Below are 22,041 nucleotides of genomic sequence, written 5' to 3' on the forward strand. Positions count from 1 at the left end.
AGAAGGACCATATTTGAATGGAGAGGTTTTGCAAGAACAGTCAGGTGGCTTAGCCTTGAAGTCCTCAATCTCGAGGTTCTGCAATAGCCTTTTATAATTGAAATTTTTGGATGCAATGGGTGAAGTATAGGAATATGAAATAATTGGTATGTATTTGTCTTTGAAATATGGGGGAATTTTGTTGGTAACGTTTTTGTGATGGACGATGTTAGCCAAATTAATTGCATCTATACCTTTGTTGACAAACGGTAGTGGAAGAAATGATCGTTTTTCTTCATCTTGACTTTTCACACAAACTGGATTAAAGAGACTGTGGAAACCAATATCCAAAATGATGGCAACAAGTCTGTATAATGATGAGGTTGGGTCAGAAACAGGAGTGTCAAGACTTATTTTGTAAAGGGAGTGTAGTAGAGTGAGAGGTATAGCATAAAGTTTGGTTCTAATGTGATGAAGTCTAAGAGGTTTTTGTATGAAAGAAAGGAGACCATTTATGGAGACATCATCTAACTTAGGTGACGTACAGTGGCGATGGCCATGACTCCTTTCCCGTCTTGGATTTTTGTCAAATAAATTCATCACATTTATGTTATTGTTATATTGGCTTGAAAGGTTATCTCTCTTTGGGTGGTGTTGGATTTTAACTATGCTCCGTGTATGGTATTATAATCAAAATCATTTTATCAAGAAGCGTCACATTCAACATCATCAGCTGCATTTTTTCAAGTTTAAGGTCTCAAGAACCTAAACAAATGTAATAATCTTATTTTCACAATATTTGTGTACATCTTTGTTTTGTTTTGCTGCAGGTTGCATGGGAAATATGGGTTCAACACTAAAACATTCTCAAACCTTAGTCCATGTCATGACCGGCACTCTAGCACATTGCTTCAAAAATAAACATCGGGAACCTATCTTGCAGGTTGCACGCCAAGCGACTTCCGAGTTTCAGCACCTTTGGTGCTTTGATTTTAAGGTTACACGCTATTGCCACTTGCATGAAAATGTAAATAGTCCTTCACGAAAAATACTGCCTCGAGCTCTTCGTGCTTTCGCTATAAAAACGCCTCGGTATCTTTTAGTTCTTCGACATTTTAAAAATTGCTTCTGTGAGAAAACCTTTTTGGGCCATTTATTGTGTATGGTCACGACCCCACCTACGTATGGATCCGTATTGTACAGATATATTCACGTAGCAACTTTAAGACATGCGCACACGACCTTTGTTCATTCTCCGTTAGTAGGATTATCTTTAAATCACCTTTAGGGTATATATTTAAAGATGTAAGTGACATTTCTGTTTTGACCAAACGAAATGGTGGTATTAACATATACATGTACGTAAAAAAGTACAGGTACATTATATCTATTAACTGTAAGATTTGTTTCCTCATCTTAATTGTTTTCATTGTATCAGTCGAATCATTAATTCTTAAGTCAAAATTAGTCATCAGAAAAATAACCAACAGTGATATCAATTTAGGTGTTTCAGTGGGGTCAAGAGATTCACAAGAGAGGGTGCAAAACTAGGCCCTATATTTCTCCAAATCTCCTCAAAAAGCAGTATGGAAAAAAGTATACATCACACTCACAAGAGTTAATCAAGAATCTGCGTATTTATCGAACAGGAGAGAGGTATAAAAAATATTGGCTCACTCGTAAATTTTCCCTCCTCTCCTATGCAAAATCATGCACATTTTTTTTTTCAAAAAAATAAAAAAATAATAATAATTGAAAGTTCGCTCTGAAATCAAACATGATTTTTACAAATAGAAAGAAAAATACCTGAAATTTAACTGCTCATTTTTTAAAAAAATTTCTGGCTGAAAATGGAGGAATATTTCAATGGTATATCAATTACCGAGGAAATCGAATACGACCTTACAATCGTAAACTATTTTAACTAAACTTACGGCATTTATTTTTGTTCGGTACTATACTCTGATACTACGAAAAACTCCCAAAAAAAAAAGCTAAAACACAGTTTAAATTTCAACATTTGTCATACTGTTCCTTCAACATGATAACATTATAAGTAGTCTCTCTTCTCGTGGCCCTCTATATGTGTAAATTTGTAAATATTGTACGTTGTTTTTTAAATTGTGACAAGCTTTATGAACTATATGTCATGAATAACTGTTTTGATTGATGAGACTTTAATAAAGTTTCTCTGTCTGTCTGTCTGTTTTTTTTTTTTAAGTAAAATAGATGATTTGTTTTTGCAAGGCTTGCATGTCCTCGACCCTGAAATACAAATTTGTTATTACTCCATCGAAGGTAGGACATCTTAACAATATCAAAACGATGTCAAGGAAAGAGTTTACATAAACATTGCTTTGCAATGAGAAATACATTGCATTGCATGTGCATTTTGGAGAAAAATCAGAAGTCATTTGAAATCACTGTATCAATAAAGCTATATATTTTAAAATATAAGAGGAAAAGAAGAAATACATATTTAGGAGTTTGTATTGTATACAAGCATTCAGTGACAAGGTTTCAGTCGACGACTCATTGAAATAATGAAAATATATAAATGCGTGCGTCTTATAGATTATGACTTGGGAAGAATCTAAATACAAAACAATTGTTTGATTGATTTAATGACGTTTTAGGACATCACTATTGCCCAAGAGAAACCTGAGCAGTACTTGAGTGTGCTAACACACAGCAGTTACAACAACGGCCTCGTACAGAGTCTCTCTCCCCTATGTGTGGTAGTACCGAGGGGCGAGGCTCTGAAACAGGGTCCTATGGGTTGCAAACCGCAGAGAGGCGTGTTACTCTTTTCAAATTTCCAGCGATCCAGACTTCACTCTACCCCTACATTCCGCGTTCTTAGGCACGTCCACTTTTTAATACTGATGGCTGGGGTCTAGGATTTTTTTAAACAATAAAAATTATTGAAAGCTTGAGGGAAAAATGTACTCAGCCATGGACAGAAAAAAATATGAGTTAATATTTCTCCCATGCAATTCTTAGCAATGTAGATTTTCAAATAAAAATATTTAACTTCGAATGCTGATGAAAAAAAAATTGGCGCATGCTTCCAGCCTCCCCCCTCGAATAGAAAATGGTCTGTTCCTTAGCGGAGAGGCAGTCTTAAAATCTGGTACATGTATGACACAGCAGGGTTTTGAAACCACGACATCACGCCACTAAGAGAACATGCACATAGGCAAACAAAAAAGAGAGGAAATGAAAATTCAAAATTTTTGTCCTGGAAAATCATCACATTAACCCATAAATTCAATCAATGAAAATATCCATATCCCTCTTTTATTGTAATAGAAAATTAAGGCTGTACTTATTAATAATTTTTGTTCATCATTTAACATAAAAATTAATTAATCAATCTATCAGTCAACCAACAGTGTGTATAAAATAAAAAGACACGTGTACATCAGGGTCGGATCCAGACACATTGAAAAGGAGGAGTGCCTGCCGAAGTTCCTCAGAAAAGGGGGACAGTCAGCCACTGCACTCCCTCTGGTTACGCCAAATGTGCACATGAACTTTAATGTAGATTGAACTCTTCTTACCTATATAAAATCAAATTATCAAGTTAGGCGATATTATGAAAATTAAAGATATTTATCTAAATATCAACATGATTATCTTGATTGTCTTGACCCCAAATAAAAATACCCCATGGACAGATTTCAAACTAGTCTGACTATGAAAACAGAAAAACAAACTCATCCGTGAAGTAATAAAAACTCAATACATGATTTGTAAGACAGCTCCAGGTTTTTTTTTTAAAGAAAATGCTTACGTAAGTAGGAAATGTCTTTTATGAAAATATACTGTCTATGATGGTTGGGGAATTTTAAAGACCTTGAATACAAATACAGGCCTCTCACGGTCGATGTTAGTGGTTAGTAGAAGCAAATGGTGTTGGTGGCGGAGCCCAGCCTTCGGAATACCTGACCGAAGAACTCGGTCAGAGTATGCCCTACTAGCAGCTGGGCTGCTTTGTTGACGCTCTGGCCTACTCCCAGACCCCACGTGTGTCCAAGAGTGTTTCTCCACTATTACTATTTGGGAGCACATCAACATGTATAGTGTGATTCTATCTATAAAAAACATGATCTCTTATATAAAAGCTACAAAGGCGGGTCCAATTTAGGGTGGTGGGGGAGATTCGGTGCCCCATTTATGCTCGAGGATGTTGTTTTATTACATAGATAATCCCTATAAACCACTGGAACAGGACCATCTTAGAACAGTCAGCCCCGACCCCATTTTCGGGTTTCCCGGACTCACCACTGAGATACACAATAAACTGGAACTACTACCATAAAATACTAGTACAATTTTTAGCAGAAATGTACTAGTACAGTGCTTTTCTGGCAGTAACACACTAGAGCAATGCTTTGGTAGCTTTAAAATACTAGTACATTGCAATGGAAGCTTTAAAGTGCTGGTACAGTTCATTGGTAGCAATAAAGTAATAGTACAGTACTTTTATAGCAGTGATACTTGAACAATGATTTTGTAGTAGTAACACTAGAACAGTGTTTTGTAGCAGTTAAGAACTAGAACAGTGCTTTGGTGCCACTAAAATACTAATATAATGATTTTATAGCTGTAAAACATGAGTATAGTACTTTTGTAGCATGAAATACTTGTCAAGAACAATGCTTTTATAGCAGTAAAAGCTACCGGTAGCACAATGCTTTATGGCAGTAGAGTACTAGTACAATGGCTTTAAAGCTGTAAAATATTAGTACAGTGCTTTTGTAGCAGTGAATAACTGTTCTAGTATAATACTATTGTACTTTACGGCAGTAAAAACAAGTACAATTCTTTATAGCAGTGAACTGCTGATACATTACTTTAGACAGTCAAGTACCAATACAATTGCTTTATAGCTGTAATACACTAGCACAGTGCTTTTGTAACATAAAATACTTGTCTAGAACAATGCTTTTGTTTTATAGCAGTGCAAACTACCGGTAGTACAATGCTTTACGGCAGTAAAGTACTAGTACACTGGCTTTATAGCTGTAATATACTAGTACAGTGCTTATAAAGCATCGAAGTACTTGTTTAGTACAATGCCTTTATAGCAGTATACAATCTAGTAAAATGCTTTTCTAGCAATTAAATATTAGTACAATGCTTTGGTAGCAATAAAGTAACAGTTCAGTACTTTTGTAGCAGTGATACTAGAACAGTGCTTTTGTAGCAATGATACTAGAACAGTGCTTTTGTAGCAATGATACTAGAACAGTGCCTTTGTAACAGTAAAATACTAGTTCAGTGCTTTGGCAGCAGTTTCCAATCGAAGTTGTCTTCATGAGTTGTTTTACAATTGAACAGCACTTAGTGTATAATTGCTACGAATGAGGTCTACAATTAACAAAGAGTTATGGAATATTGTCCAAAATTAAGTGCAACGTTTTGAAGCAGTTGTCCTTCTTAATTTAGTTGTCCTATTGCGCATGACTGCAATCATTTTGGCTATGTGTAGCAAATTGTAAGTGATTTCGGCTACTTTTTGCAATGTATGTAGTAACTGACCTCAGTACATTTAGGTCGTGGCGGTTTGTATTGTGTTTCACTTCATTTAGTGCATAATGCCATTTGCAGTTCAGTTTAAAAGTTTAAAATATTCTGAAATGTTAACTTGGACGTTAGATTGCTTTTTGTTTCTAGTGATTTTGACGAGTGTTTTGAATGCCTTATAGTTTTTAATTTTTTCTACATGATTATGTCATCTTACATGAAAAAATCTTGTGTTATGTTTCTGTTTTCATAAATAAAATCGTGTTCTTTTTGTTTATTTTCTTGAATAATATTACTATTTTCTTCCAGATACCGATCAGGTTTAGGTAAGGGCCGTAATCCCGGTCTTAATGGTGTCAAAACACTCTAAAATAATATTTTATACCTAATTTTTATCATAGCACAACATGGTTGGTAAATTGACAGCATTGTTGCGGGAGAATTGAAATAGATATAACGTAAACAATACGCATTAAATTTAATTTTCGCCCACTCTGTAACGCAGTTTGGTTTAAAACGACGCAAGCTTGAGGGTATCGGTAAATCCGTGAACGGGTGAGCGATTTCGCATTCGATATATAAAACCGAAGAAAACTGAGAAAATTCACAAAATATCAAGTCCATTACTAGCACGCAAGGAAGCTTGAACTTTACACATTTGGACCATACATTTATAAGACAATCAGTCAAAGAGCCACTTGGGCTTTTTTTTTCCGAACAAAATGAAGAATTTGTTTCTCAGTGTGCTCCTTTTGGGGACGGTGCATTTTGCATGTCAGCATCCAACAAGAGAGAAATGTAAGTACACCATAATTGTATATTTTGCGCTTCTTCAAAATTGCATTAACCGTTAAGCGATGTTTTATTTATGAGATGTTTCACCTATTAATCCTGGCCGTAACCTGGATTGCATAAAACAGGTCATTGAAAAAAAAAAACAAAAAACCGCGGAGCTGTAGGATAAGATTTTTGTAGTAAAAGTAAAGAAAAAAAATAATATCATGCAAAAATTAAACTATGGCTGCAGGTCTGCTAATTCAGTCCGTTCTATTGTGCATTGCAGAACATTATAATATCCGTCAAAATATCCGAACATAGTATATTTGTACTTTAAAATGGTGCAAAGTAATACCAATCGCGAAATTTTTCGATAGAGCATGAATAACTTCTTTGAAAATGTTGAAATTTACATATAAATGTAGTAACTATAGCCATGTATAGATATTTTTATTTCATTAAAAATAATGGGGAAATAGTCTCGAATTCAACGATGCTTGAGCTAAAATGGCCATACATTGCGGTTGGCAAAAAAACAAAAAAACAAAAACAAAACAATAATGAAATAAAATAAATTTGGGTAGCAGGAAACATACGTATTTTATTTTGCCTTTACAACAAATATTCGATTTTGTTAAATTAAAACAATTTTCAATTTTTGAACGATTCAGAAGTTCCAACAAGAATATAAGACTAGATTTGAGCCAATTTCCAAAACTATTTAATACCCAATCTCCTAAGCACACCTAATAACTGCTTCCTGTTTTACTATGTGTCAGTCCGCTATAGCTTATAGCGAATGTACCTTTTTTGCAGGAGAACGTTTAAAGCCTTAAGCCTTATTTTACATAATTTACAAAAAGAACATGTTACAGCATGTAAGAGCGATTAAAGGATTATACAAACTCTTCGATTTTAATTTTCGGACGGTAACTTATAGAGTATAAGTGAGAAGTACATTGAGAATGGCAGTTTAACATTATCCTAATCTATTGTCCAAATTGTGACATTACGCTATATATGTGAAAACGCTTATGGTCAAAGTTTGTGACAAATAGGGAATGTTTCTAGAATGTCCAAAACACTGAATGTTTTAGTCGGGTCACAACATCAAATAATTGTTAATAATTAACAAAAAAATAGCAGCAATTTCAGCATCTTTTAGTTTCTAGTAGCCAGGGCGGACCCAGAGATTCTATAGAGGGGGTTCCAGGTTACAATTTACACATTTTTAGCAAAACAAACATTTTTTTCTGACAAATAAGGCGACTTCTGGTCCTGGAACATTCTCCCTCGATCAGCCACTGCAATGCGCCATATTTGCAACTTTAACTACAGTCTTCTCTTCGGCTCCGTCACAGGTCAATCTTACCCTGTGCTACGTTCAAGCCACAGATAAGGGAATAATGATACAGGTCGAGTCAAGAACATAATTGGGTATAATTGTAATAAATCACGATTTTTCTTCAAACTTTAGAGGACGCATACGCCAGGTACGCCTTCCCTTTAAAAGTATGTTGAGTGTGCAAATACCCTAAAAAGGGGTAAATTGTGGGTAAGAAAATATAACATAATTAGATTTTACCCGTACTCGCTATAATTAAATTTAAGCCTTTGTACGTAGCACTTAACATAATGTCTTTTTCCAAAGCGAATTAAAAAAATAAAACAAATTAATTAGTGTCATAAAAAATCACTAAGATTAAAAAAGAGGGCGGTAAACTTTTAGAAAAGAAGAAATAAAGAAAAAAAATAAAAAGATAAGTTTTTAAGTCAGACGGGAATCACATGAAGCCTAAAACATTTTTCTGGGGGTATTTGAACGGGGACTCATTATAAATATGGCCATGGTGCACATGTCGTTGAATAGGTACAGTTACACCTTGGGTGTTATCTATACATACTACAGTTACACGACTTTTAAGTACTTCTCTTCTAAGAATCGGTCGATATGTGTATAATGTATGGCACGCGAAGAAAAACCGTAAGATTTTATTGCATTATCCAAGTATTAATACCTCATTACCTCCAGAAATAACCGTAAAAGTGTTTGTAAAGTTAGCATTTCCTAAGTTATTGACAGAAAAGCCGAAGGGAACTGATAGGTTAATTTTAGTTCAGATGCACTATGGAAAAATGGCTGGAAAATTTCCACACGTTTCCCCATATAAAAAAATCTGCCTCACGTATGCTTCAGGATAAATTTAAATAGCTTTCCAGATGTAAAAGACCGAATTGAGAAAAACGTTGTACCACCAGTTGCCAGCTTCTTGCACAAAATGGTACTAAAGTAGTTTTAACTTGAACATACCCCACTTGCAAAAATCCACTAGAGTTCGAAAACGTTTGACAACGTTTGAAACCGGATGCATTTTAATCACTGCAATCATTGCTCATATCATTTTCACATATAACAATAGGCTTCAGTACAAAATAGTTTATAATTCAAGTTATTTGCAGAAATCACGAAAGTTTTATTGCCAAAGATAAAATCAACTAAATACAAAATGTCACGAGAAAGTATAGAGTTGATTTTATTGCACGACCCTATGACTATTTGGGAATGCAAAAACACGTAAAATTAGCACGTTCGAAATTCGATCGCTCTCTATCGTGTATGCAACTTACAATAATGTATCAGAGACGTTTTAGGTGGTATTGAAATGTACACTTCTCAATCAGGTTTCTATTAGTTTTTGTCGGATAAACATGAAAATGCATTAAATCAAAGTGCTGAGGCACTGAGTCAAGGAAGACCTCATAAATATCCATGTAACCAAATTGTTAGCTAAATAAACCGATCAAAAACTTAGTCATTTTAAAGAGAACCATCTGTTTTAATGAAATGCATATCAATACTGCTTGTTTATTAATGCATTTACGGATCTTCTTTTCTATTATTGTTTTTGGTATTTCTGGCTGTGTACGTTTATGTCCTCTCATTGACTCTTTATGCTCTAAAAGTTTGTTTGGCTACATATAAATACCTAATTTGTACTAGATATCCCTCTTTTTGATAGATCAAGATCAATTACTGAATGTGATAAACATGCCACATGGCTTCATTTCATCCCAACCTAATTCAGATTAGATTTTAATTGCTCCCCCTTTTTCTTTTGTCGTATGATTCATGTGACATAGAAACAAGAGGCTCCCAGGAGCCTGAATCGCCCACCTGGTTGAATTTTGCCTTTCAAAGGCAATAAATTTAACAAGAAGTTGTTCAACAATTTTGACTCAAGAAGTCTTTGGTAGGGCTTATCATAAGGATCATCTCAACAATTGAAAGTTTCTTTTAATCTATCATAGTTTTCAAGATATTGACTGAAAAATGTTAAAAAAAGTAATTTTTCCCCTTTGAAGGGCAATAACTCTTACAAGGAGTCATCTGACAACTTGTATTCCTGAAGACTTTTGTAGTCCTAATAATAAGGATCATTTCAGCTATATGTATTTGAAAGAATTTGCCTAAACCTAACGGTTTTGGAGATAAATGCGAAAAACTACTGTCTGACCACTGTTCTATTTTTAGTAATGGTGGCCATGTTTTTTGACTGATCAAATATCCCCACATCATTTCTATGCAGGATACCCCAAGGAACATTCGTACCAAGTTCGGTTTCAAGTGGTTAAGTAGTGTCAGAGGAGAAAATTTTTTAAAAGAAATAACATTAAAAATAGCAAAAATCGTTGAAAAAGGGCAAAAACTCCAACATGGCTGAACGGATTAAAACCAACATTTGACAAGGAACAGATCTATATATATAATGTATAATAAATTCAGGATCTGGCACAGGCGGATCCACACACTTTGAAAATGAGGGGTGGCAGCTTAGGTTCCTCAGAAAAAGGGGGTACTAGGACATTATTTGCCATTTTTGTGAATTTTACACATGAAAATTATAAATTTTCCATAATTTTGGAGGGATGCCACCCCCCTACCTCCCCCCCACCGCATCCTCACAGTAATCATAAACATTAAAACTATACTTACGTTTTTAGTACATCACAAAAAAACGTACACTGCAGCTCCGAAAATCTATTATTAGAAGCTCCCGACATTCGCAATAGATTTTTACAGTCATGATAGTAGTCTATATTTAACTCCTTGATAAGATTGACAAACAATTAACACTTTCAAACCAACAGGACCCATCTTGTAATGGTAGACATTAACAATATACTAACAACTCAAAGAGTGTACATTGCAGATAAAAAGAACGTCATTAAAAACTTCTTGCAAATGTTTGACCGGGTTGCTCGAATAACCAAAATCCTCGGTGTTAACAGAAAAACAGATTGAAAATCCGAAAACCTCAATAAAACACGTTTTCCCACGTTTTTGAGTGGTATAATTGATCATTGTGTTATTGAAACATACTTGCAAGTATTAGTATTCCAGCCCTTACTAGATACCTAACGAAAGTCTGTAATAATCAATATGGTGTCAGTACTTTGAAATATTAGTCACTTGTCCTTCCGACGCCATATTGTTTTCGGTTATTGGATGTACCGTGTTTGACCTGCGTCAGGTCAATTAGAAAAAATAGTCCTGCTCGCTAAGACAAAATTCAAATAGTTTAAGATAAGCACATAATCATAGAAATATTGCAATTCAACAAATATTACAAAAGCTTTGATGTCATAATACTTCCATGTCTTACGAAAAATAAAGCATCACATATTGATCAGCGGCAGGAGGAAATATAGAAACGAATAGGAATTCGGAACAACAATTACAAAAACAAACAAAATAGAACAAAAACAAAACAAAAAAACAAAACAAAACAAACAAACTAGAACAAACTAGAACAAAAAAGCAAACGAAAACAACAAATTCAACACCCCTTAAAAACTGCACTAACAAATCAACAGCCGGAGAGAGGGGCAAAGAATAAAGACGTTTTCAAGTTTCCAATAACAGATGAAACTATACACCAAAACAAACATTTGCATTGGTTTAAGCATCACTGCAATTCACTTCCTGCTAGCGGACATCTGCAGTCTAACCGTACGTGTAGCGGACACAACAGCATGGCTAACCATACGTGTAGTGAACATATAAGTGGTAAACCGTGCGTGTAGCAGACCTCAGTGAGGCTAACCGTACGTGTAGCAGACATCTGCGTGTCCAACCGTACATGTCGTTTTTTCCTACATCTTTTGCTGTAAATTTTGTTCTACTTTTGTTCAATGGTGAGAGAAGAACCAATCACGCAAGAAAAGATCTAATGTCTCTAAATTTAGTTTTTTAAACCACAAAACAGGACACATTTATTATACTTAGACGCGTTTAGAAGTCATTATGATTGAAAAACAAGCTTTGATTTATCCATACAATGTAGTTGGTCTCAGAAAAAAAGTACGAAATTTTAGGGATCGTTATCAAGGACTGATAGAGGCGGTTCTTAGAAACCTTTAAAAGTACAGGTCAATGTAATTATCTGACAATTCCTTTAGTACATGTAACAGTGACGTGTTGTACAAGAAATATGATCGAACTTTTAATGGTTGAAATACGTTCAAAAACATTTTGGAAACAATCCCAAATATAAAGCAGAACTTATAAAATTAATTTTGCCGGGTAGATCAGACGAACGAACCTCCAACAAATCGAAAAAATATTTATATTTCATTTCAATTTTGTACATGTATTTGTTTATCCCAGGCGACTAACGGTCGCACATATATTTATTTACCATTGTCCGTCCTCTCGTCCGTTCGTTCATCTGTTCATTCATCTGGATAGGGGTACATGGTTTGGATGCCATCTTCCCACAGCTTTGAAATTTTGTAGTATTTTATACTTAAAACTGACATGCAGGTAGACAGGGGTTTTATTTTTATAAAATATCCTAAATAAGAGATACATGTAGATTACATGGAAATTTCAATACTAATATTAAGTATTTAATAGATCCTTTTGTGGGTAGAACAATGGAATTTTCCTCGCGGAAATGTATATTGAGCATGCGTGAAAACATGCTTCACGCATGCTCATCGTCTACCCCACAGTTAGCACAAAAGGGTCTATAGGAGTACATGGTAAGATCACATGTCCAGCTACTAGTATCTACTCTCACGGTTTTAGCTACGGCTTTGAAGAAATTTAATACACGAATGTTAAAGAATTCTAATTTTCATAAAAAAAGATATTGTTAGATTAATACTAACAAATCCATAGGGTTACGCTTTTTCTAGTTTTACCTGAACTTCATACCCGGATTTCTTTTCGTGACAAATCTCAAATTCGCGCCATACTGGATTTTCTTTTTCGTTCCATCCAAAAACCTCGATTACACCATATGCCAAATATACATAATAAAGGACGACTAAAGTGACTTTCGTCGCCTGAATATAGCTGAAATATTGCTCCTCGGGCGTTAAACCCCAACAATCAATCAATCAATCATTCAATCATTCTCGTGATTGTCAGTTACAAAAATAAAATAATCTGGATATTTAATTTAAATATAAACATATGCGTATAAAAACAGAACGTTTGTCATGATTTTGTGTAAAAATCATGCGTTCTGCTAGGTGCTGGTCTTGAACTTTTCTAGCGGAATAGCACATCTGTGAAATCACGTAGAATTCCACAAGGTACCACAATTTGATTTGATTTTTGTTGTTTAATAAGATAAAGATGATTTCCAGTCTTTTTATATCCCACCACTCGAAGCGGGGAGGTATAAGGTAATACCCTCTGAAAAGTTACGTTTCATCCGTCCGTCCGTCTGTCCGTTCCCAATGGTTTCCAGATGATAACATGATAAAAGATCAATGAATCTTTGCACAATTGTGTAGGATAATAAAATACAGGTTAAATTAAATTTTCATCATCAAAATATAATTTTTGAATTATTTGCCACCCCTTTTAGTTTTTACACCATTATACGTGGCAGAGTATCACTTAATGTTCCATTAATGTGCTATTCATCCAAGCCCCCCTCCCCTTTTATGTAATAAAAGTATAATATTTCTTCTTAAAATTTCATATTGTTTATCATAGGATCTACCAGATTCTTACAGTGATCTGTAAACAAAATGGACATTTAATTATACAAACGTAATGCTTACACAAGAATTAAAACATGTCAACCACGGGTGACTGATTGTAGGTGCCTATATAAACAAAATTCCATGCAACGCTTGTGCTTAAAGTTACCGCTCAGTTTTTGGGTGACAGTTTGTGAAAAAAATCTGTATTTTGGACACTTTTATATAGTTTTGAACAAAATGTTAAAATTTAACATTTTTGTGTTTTGTTTATTTCTTTTTGGGACCACGTATTTTGTAAATTCGTTATCAAAATTTTCCAGATCATGTAAGTATTTTAACTGTTAAATCAACGTAAATGTTCCACGAAAAGCCTGAGGCTGATATTTTTCATCCCGGTGGTGTTGTTGTCTCTTTGACATATTCACCATATCTATTCTCGTTATATTTTATAGAGGGTAGCTATATACTGTTTAAGGGAATTCTAGTCTCCGTTGTCTTCATTTTTTTGCCTTTTTGGCAAGCTTCACACAGCGGCAGTCGTTCGTTTCTTCTCTTATTAACCACTGCAGAAGGGCCTATCGAAACGTGGTTTTCAGTAAAAGACTAAATGGCCAACACCTTCTGTTGAAATATCTTTATTAAGGTGGAGATAAAAGATGATTGAATGTTAGGTTGATGGATTGATTGACTGTGGCTCAGGCTGTATGTCCTCTGACATACGTATGTACGGTACATGACTTATTTGTTCTGAGCAGAATTTATATTGCTCCAGTTCACAAAAGTAACAACCTGCATCTAGGCATGTCTACCCACTTGGACACTTAGCCAACTAGCAGTCTCTCTGCTTGAATGAGAAGCATGCGATAGGACTACCAGTTTTGAAGTCTTTGCCTTAGGTGTGACTTAGGCCAGGGTTGATTCCATTACTGACTAGAATTGCAATAATTTTAAAAGTGTAAGTTTTTGTAAAAATTAGGCAAAATTAAAAAAAAAGAAATATACATGTCAAAACGCCACTGATCTGACAATATAATTTCACCCAAAGCTGTTTTTTTTTCTATTTGGAAAGACCATTATTAGATCCCTGTATCGTTGAATTTACTAAGAAATTTTTCATTAGAATATTAAAGAAATGAGATTTTTGACAGAGTTATCTACCCTTGAAATGCCCATTTCCAGTGCATTTCAATGAAACATCTTAAAGTACTGAAGTGTTGTGGAAAATCTTGTGTTTTTTTCCTTGACTATGATGGTGCAAACAGTCAAATTCAACTTTAAAATGTTTTCTTTTTCATACCATGTTTCACCCACTGCCTGATTCTTACAGAGAATGACACTTAAAACTCAAATCATTGGAATATTTTCAAAAGTTATATATATTGATATAAGATAAGTAATAAATGCATGCAACAGACCTAGCTGTCTCAGAATCTTTTATTATTTCTTTTTACAAAAGACCCCCCATCCCCCCAAAAAAGAAAAAAAAATCCTGTTTTGACCTGGTTGTAAAAGGTAAAAATGTCTTGGTAGTCCAGAATTTATTGCATGGATATAGTGTTTGAAAGATCAAAGCAAAATGATTATTTTTTTGCCTCAATTAGGATGAGTCTTGTGCTTACCTGGTCTTGTATTATATGAACACAATTAGGATGAATCTTGTGCTTTCCTGGTGTTGTATTATATGGACACAATTAGGATAAATCTTGTGCTTAACTGGTTTTGTATTATACTGGACAAAAAACTCAATTTTTTTACTCAGAGGTAAATTCCTTAACTCTTTAAGTTAGCATTTGTTTTTCATAATCTTTCTTCATAATCTTTTTTCATAATATTTTATAGTAGATGGAGCCACTACTGAAGAGCTGGAAGAGTTGGAAAAATTACTGGTGAAAGAAATAAAAAGAAAAGTAAGTATACCTTCACAGTCCATCTTGCCCCATGTGGTTCCAGGTATCAAAAGAATAGGCCCACAGCAGCGCTATGCTTGTCGTAAAAGGAGACTCAATAGTGCTTTGAACCTTAGCCAGAGGCTAGGGTGCTCTTCCCACAGAGCAGCTGGGTTGTGTGGTGAAATGGGGTACCCCTGGCGTGTTACATGCAGGGGTCGTCAGGCTATAATAAGCAAAACCTGACTGCAAACCATAGTGATGCACCATGTTGGGAAACATGTCACGTTCCTCGCACGTTAAAGAACTCTGCTGTGGTATTCGATAGGAGTAGGAACCTTTGTGCTCCGCCACTGGAGGCTAAATTGCCCGACCCTACCCATCCCTCCCTTTTTCTACTGTGAATCAACTGAACTATTGCTGCTCAGGCATTAAACCCCAATAATCAATCAATCATAGTCCATCTCTCATTTATCAGGAAAAAAAATTAAAGCATGAACAGTAGAACAACAGTCATTTTCATCACTATAGGATGTTTCTTTTTTAATTTAAAGGGTATTTTCTTGTTAGAATTCAAAAACTTGGATATCAATGTGCTTAAATTCTGCCGCATTTATTGACATAAGATTTTACCAACTTTTTAAGTAGCTGTCTTTGTAAGAATCATGCAAAATCTGAAAAATGTGATACACTCCAAAAAAGGCTACATATTTTTATTTTTGTAATTAAGTTGTTTTATGGGTCTATATTATGAAATGTGTAATTTTTCATTCAAATCTGCCAGCTCTTAGGAAACATAAACATTGAAAATCCAGTAGATTCTATTGTATTTGAGTGTCATTTACAGAGTTATCTCCCTTAATTTTGAAATGTACAGTGCATTCTATATAATTTTTATCTCCTAAGAGCATGGGTAATATGAAAAACCACATGTTATTTTCTGTTTACTATGGTATTTCAAACAAAATATCAAAAATTAAAATATGTAGCCTTTTTACCCATGAATCACATTTTGCATGATCCTTAGCTGGAGTGCTACTTAACAAACACCAGTAGCATTTTGTTTTTAAAAAATGGACCATGTCTCATTTTTGTATTAATATTCAATCAGCTGTTTCTTATTTTTCTCATGAACTTTAATCATATTTTTGCATCTTCAAAAACAGGTTTTTTTTCAAATTAAAGTTCTTTATTCAGACATGAAAACGTCTAAAGATATGTGCACAGATGGATATTTATCTTTAAAACTTTGTTTATATATGTATATAATATAATACAACCACCTGATTGTTATAAAATGTAAAAAATGTGATAAAGATCTCTTCTGCATTTCTTTGCAAGGGATTAAATTTCAACTTCCAGTTTTTATGCATCTTTTTTAACCCCCCACAAAGTGGCAAGTCATTTTGTGATAAATCTATTTTCAAAGTGCATATTTGTCCGTCTGTCTGTCTGTTTGTCTTGTTGTTTCCAAAATACTGATAACTTTTGAAAATTTTGAGTTTGAGAACAGATTTGAGAATTTTTCCAAATACATGTAGGTGTATGATACCATTGTTTAGTGTGTAGGTTTCTTATTGTGCTGTTTAAATTCTGAATATTCTTCAGCAAGGATTTCATCCTCTTTTTTGTGGTTTTCAAATAAAAATTTGAAAGTAAACCAAAGAATTTTTTCCAGACTTCGTAAAAAATGTTCAGTTTTTGAATTTTGCTGTTTTATGCTTTGTGTTGTACAATTTGTTTATCACATGTTGTCTGTTTGGTCTTGGTGGCATTGTTTTGTCTTTTTGTGTTTTGTCTCTTTGAAGTTCCTTACACTGTTTTATCCTTAGATTTCCTTATAGGTATTGTAATTTCTCATTTTTTACACCTTTTTTCCATTTTCCATTGTTGTACCCTGCCACATGAAATGGTGAGGTATTATTTAGATATCCTCTGGTAAGTTGCATGTCTGTCTGTCCTCAGATGGTGTCCGGATGATGACTAGAGAACGGATCAGTGAACTATTTAGAGACTTAGCAGAGTTGTGAAGAAACATAAAATACAGGTTTTAAGGCAAATTTTCTGGTATATTTCAAAACAAATGGGCAACATATAAATCGCTAAAACCAGTAGTAAAAAAAGTACTGGAGGTATCAACAGTTAATAACTGAAAATAAAAAAAAACTAAATGCATGAAAGCAAAGGCTTACGATGTCCCTTCATATCAGTTTGAGTACCAGTCCATATAAAATTCAGGCACTGCCTATAGTAGAGGTGATTCAAAGTGTAGAAAGACCCACCAAAGAAATGATATGTTACGTTATGTATATGTATAGCGATAGTCATTTTTGTATTCAGATCTGCACTTTTGAGAAAATCATGAATTTCTCTCTCACTAAAATCAACCAAACAAAATCAAGAAAAGTGCCAATTTTATGTACAATCTATATATATATGAACCTGGATAAACTGAACACCTGTCTAAACCAAACTATTTTGAAAGAGTTTTGTTTAGGCAGGTTTCACTGTGTATAATTACCAGTCCTTCATTCATTCCAGGCCAAGGAAAATTGTCAGTTGAATGTTAAACTGGTTGAGCTATTACAATATGTGATTTGTAAATGGGATAATTGAAAGTAGTCCAGATTGCTTTCACTTTGTGATCTTTAACCCCCTTACATTTCGGTTTTATTCTAATTTTACATATGTATTAGTTTCTTATTGCCGTGATAACAAAATTAAAGTGACATTTACAACAATCTTTTAAAAGATCTTTTTCAACTCAAGATTTTATCAGACAAATGTCATGTCTAAGATACAGGGTTGTCTGATCTACTTTTATGTTTGTTTTAAGTTTCATTTAAAAAAATTTGCAAATCATCTTTGAAATCAAAATGACCTATTATTAGTCTACAAGTTGAAAAATACCGAAAAAAAGGGGATAAACCATACAAATTAAAATTTTCTTCAAAATTTTAATTAACATGAAGACTTCTTGTAATTAGTCAAAACTTGATCCTTTTATAGCAGGTTCATCTTTTAGAAAAAACCAGTAAAATCTATAAACGAAAAAGATATTTAATAATTAAGATTTTTGAGGACCCTTTAAAGTTAATTTAGTTCTAAGACAATTTTTAAGGAAACCAAATAGGGTGGGAGGCATTTCATTATTTTTATTGCCCCCATCACCCCAAAAAAAAGAATGAGGGTGCTTTTAACAAAATTTCATAGACCAAAAAGGTAATGAGGATGGTGCCTCTGTTTTCATACCCCACCACCGGAAATAGCAAGGTATTATATGATACCCTCCAAAAAAATGGGTGTCTGTCCAGTAGTCTGTCTATATCCCTGGATAGTTTCTAGATGATAGTATAAGAAGACATCAAGGAATCTTTTTCAAACTTTGTACACATATTGAGTACAACTGAATACAGATCAACTGAAAATTTCAGTGTGATCAAATTATTTATACTAAAACTATAGTCATTTTAACTTATTACACAAACCCTGTCTGTCTGTAAGTTTGTCTGTCTGTCCATCTGTCTGTCCAAACTATATTCTAAGCAACTTGCAGCGTTGTTAAGAAACTTTGTTGGATGTAATATAACCACTAGGAGATGTGCATACTGTCACGAATTTTTGTTAGTACACAAATTGTAGACTGCAGTTGAACTTCGATGTTTTTAGCAAAATTTGGTCTTCTGCATTATTTGCAATTTCTCCTGAATGACGTGCCTGATTGTTATGAAACTTTATGGGATGTTAAATTACTATATTGGAATGTATATATTCTTAGGTATTTATGTTTAAAGTAAATTTGCAGTTATATTGTGTCATTGTGTTGTCAACCAAAAAAAAAGAAGAAAAAAAGACTGATTATTGTTTTGAAATTAGATGTTTCAGGAATGGCAGCAAAATTGTGTGTTAAAAGTGCTTAGTTTATCCCCCCATAAAAATTATGTCCAAAATGAATCGTGTGTCCACATTGGTTTGCAAATGCACAGTGTTCAACTTGCTGCAAGGGTATTTAAGTCTCATTAGGGGCAGTATCTAGTTGAAGTTGCTTTTACCCCCAAAATTTGTTTAAGACATGGTAGGGTTTTATTTAATGTCCCATTAGATGCCCTATTTTTATTTTATTGTTACCCAATGTATTTGTGTAATAAGGCACCCTAAAAAGATATGATTTAGGGTCTTAAAACAAAACAAATGTTTTTTTTGAGGCCTAATGACTACAACCAAAAAAGACTAATATGCATCTTCAAAGTTGTATTATTGCATAGTAAATTTGATTCGCCATATAGGGGGGTAAGGAAGCAACGTCATTAACAGAATATTTTTGTTAATGCAAATTTTTCCTAGCAATTGGCAATATCTTATCTAGTAAAATATTTTTGGTATGGCAGTTTTTTTCTGGGAAAGTAGGCATTTATGTCATAATGAAAATTTTTGGTAAGGCAGTTCATTTTAAGTATGGAGGCAATATTATGTTTCACAAAATATTTATGGTGAGGCCAAATATTTCGCTGTCATTGAAGCAGCATAATCATGTTCAGGTCTGATTTGATCAAAACTGTGTTTCTGTTTCTAGGAATTAGAAAGAGCATTAAAAGAGAAAGAACTTCTTGATGAAGAAGAAGATTTGAATGATGAAAGAGAATTTCAAAGACGTGAGAAATTCTTGCGAAAACAGGAAAAGGATTTAAGGGAATATGGTAAAGAAATAGAGCAAGAGTATGAATCTGCAGGGAAACGTCTTGATCGCCCAGATATGCTGCAGAAACTTCAAGCTCGGGAGGAAGAGGAGGAAGATCCCCAAAATATGCTGCAGAAACTTCAAGCTCGTGAGGAAGAGGAGGAAGAGGTCATTGATGAGGAGGAAAGAGACAGTGATGATGACGAAAATACTCTGGACGCTATTGATGTCTCTGTGAGTTTGCGACAAGAGTTATATGCCCTTGAATTACTTATCTTAAGTGCATTTTAATGATTTAACAAACTGTGTGGCGAAATGTATTTTTGTATAACCTTAATTCTTAAGTGAAAATTTCACTGTCATCAGCTAATTTTACAACCTGTTAAAATATTCCCTGTTTCTTTTGAAGGGGGCTTAAGTACAAGACACATCTGGCTCAGCATAGTTGACTAGCACATACAATGCTTGTTTGATTGACCAAATGTTTTTGTCCTTAAAAGTACATGAAATATCTGCCAGAGAACATAAACAACAATCAATCAATCAATCAATTGATCAAGCTTTTATTAATATAGCTGTTAAGGATGACCTTTGACCTTTTGACAAAGATAGTTATGTTAATATATTTCTTGATATTCTAGATTTATTAATAACTTATTTTGCATTTGGGCAGTATAAAGTAAACTGTACTCTTTTTTAGTTTTATCTATCAAAATGTTAAAAGTTTATGATTGTTTTTGAAAAAAAAATATGTTAGCTTTGAGAGAAAAATCGGTCAAGAAAATTTATGAATGTCTGTCTAATCAATCATCATCTGCCTCGTTTTTGAGCAAGTTCTTTCTTCTTATACTGCAATACTGCAATTTTGAATATAAATATTGCACTTAATTTATTTTAATTCCAATGGATTCCAATTTAGAAGTAAATACCCACCAAAGTATGGAAATCTTATAGGCAAGTACTTGAATAGATTCTAGCTCAGTATTACAAAAATATGAGTAAGGTTATGGTAAAAATTGCAAAATTGAATTTAAAAAAATGCATGCAATACTTACAGTGCTTTGTGCCTAAGTATTTGAAATTTATCTTCTGGTTTCAGAAAGTAGACCCAAGTAGTCATTTGGCCAATAATCTTGAAGCCATGGAGATTGAAGTCAATGGAAAAGTTCATCTGGTGAGTAATTTGATAGTACCTCATGGTATAGCTCTTAAACAAATCTCAAAATGGAGATTCCAGTTTGGTCATAAAGTGGTGTTATCTCCCTTTGACACCCAGTCTTAGTCTTCCCGTTTTTTTTTTAACTCTCTTTCCAAAATGTTTGAATTGGCATTTTGTCTTGTATTGATTTTCTAGCAATCCGTAAATTTTCAGAACTCTTTGGAAATATTTGAGCAACATTTGTTTGCTAGAAGGATGCTCAACAATTTTTTTTCATTGTTAACTCATTTCTTTATTGAAGAATTATTGGACTTTTATTACCATAAGGTGGCGGGGGGATTTCGGGGAAGGGGCAGTATCATGTTTTTTTAGGAAACCTGTTAGTTTGTTTGAAAAAAATTAATTAAATGATAAAGGTCATCTCCTAATATATACAATGGAAAAAAGAAACTGTACATTCCTGTTTAAATTCAATAGTAACAAAACTTCATATGTGCAAAAAATCCTACTAATTGCTTATATTCATTTGAATTTTTTATACAATGCCATGGTAATCATGGTAATAGAAGAAGATTATTTTTCAGCAAAAATTAAAAAAATGTGTGAATTTCACTTTCTGATATTCAGAAAACCACTTTTTTTACCTTAAAACTGAAAAAGTCTACTTTATTGTATAAATTGTGTAAACTTTCACAGAGTGATGTTCAAATATATATATTTTTTTTTAATCATTATCAAAATCTGATATTTAAACTGTATGCTATTTTTCAAGATCGGATTTGTGAATCCATTTTTTAGCACCATCTGTCTTTTTTTTTTTCTTAAAATCCCAATTATGAAATGTGTAGGAATTTGGAATAAGGCATTGATGTGTTAAAACATTGAAAGGCAAGCTTTCCATCTTTAAATGATTAACCTTGAAAGGTGTTTACAGATTCTTTTTTCCATTAGTGTCTAAGTTCTTAAACAAATCTTATGGTAATTTTGAATAGAATGATACTGATTTCAATACAAAACTTGCTAGGATA

The 22,041-nt window shown here is 33.7% G+C and overlaps 1 protein-coding gene across 5 annotated transcripts in view; it reads left to right on the plus strand.

Moving 5' to 3' along the window:
• The first annotated feature begins 6,060 nt into the window (after positions 1-6,060).
• Positions 6,061-22,041, plus strand: part of LOC148598209 (MAM and LDL-receptor class A domain-containing protein 1-like) — a 79,843-nt gene continuing 63,862 nt past the window's right edge. For 2 of the 5 annotated variants that reach the window (XM_088561915.1, XM_088561919.1), the window contains exons 1-4: positions 13,441-13,615; positions 15,130-15,197; positions 19,750-20,088; positions 20,954-21,028. In XM_088561915.1, coding sequence (XP_088418041.1) covers positions 13,528-13,615; positions 15,130-15,197; positions 19,750-20,088; positions 20,954-21,028 — 570 coding nt within the window. In that variant the 5' untranslated portion in view covers positions 13,441-13,527. Of the gene's footprint in view, positions 6,310-13,440; positions 13,616-15,129; positions 15,198-19,749; positions 20,089-20,953; positions 21,029-22,041 lie in introns of those variants that run through there. The other 3 variants (XM_088561917.1, XM_088561918.1, XM_088561916.1) reach the window with 3 other exon arrangements.

This window comes from Perna viridis, chromosome 14 (genome assembly GCF_037379345.1).
Source record: "Perna viridis isolate PV_CMFRI_1.1 ecotype Kerala chromosome 14, ASM3737934v1, whole genome shotgun sequence".
NCBI lineage: Eukaryota > Metazoa > Mollusca > Bivalvia > Mytilida > Mytilidae > Perna > Perna viridis.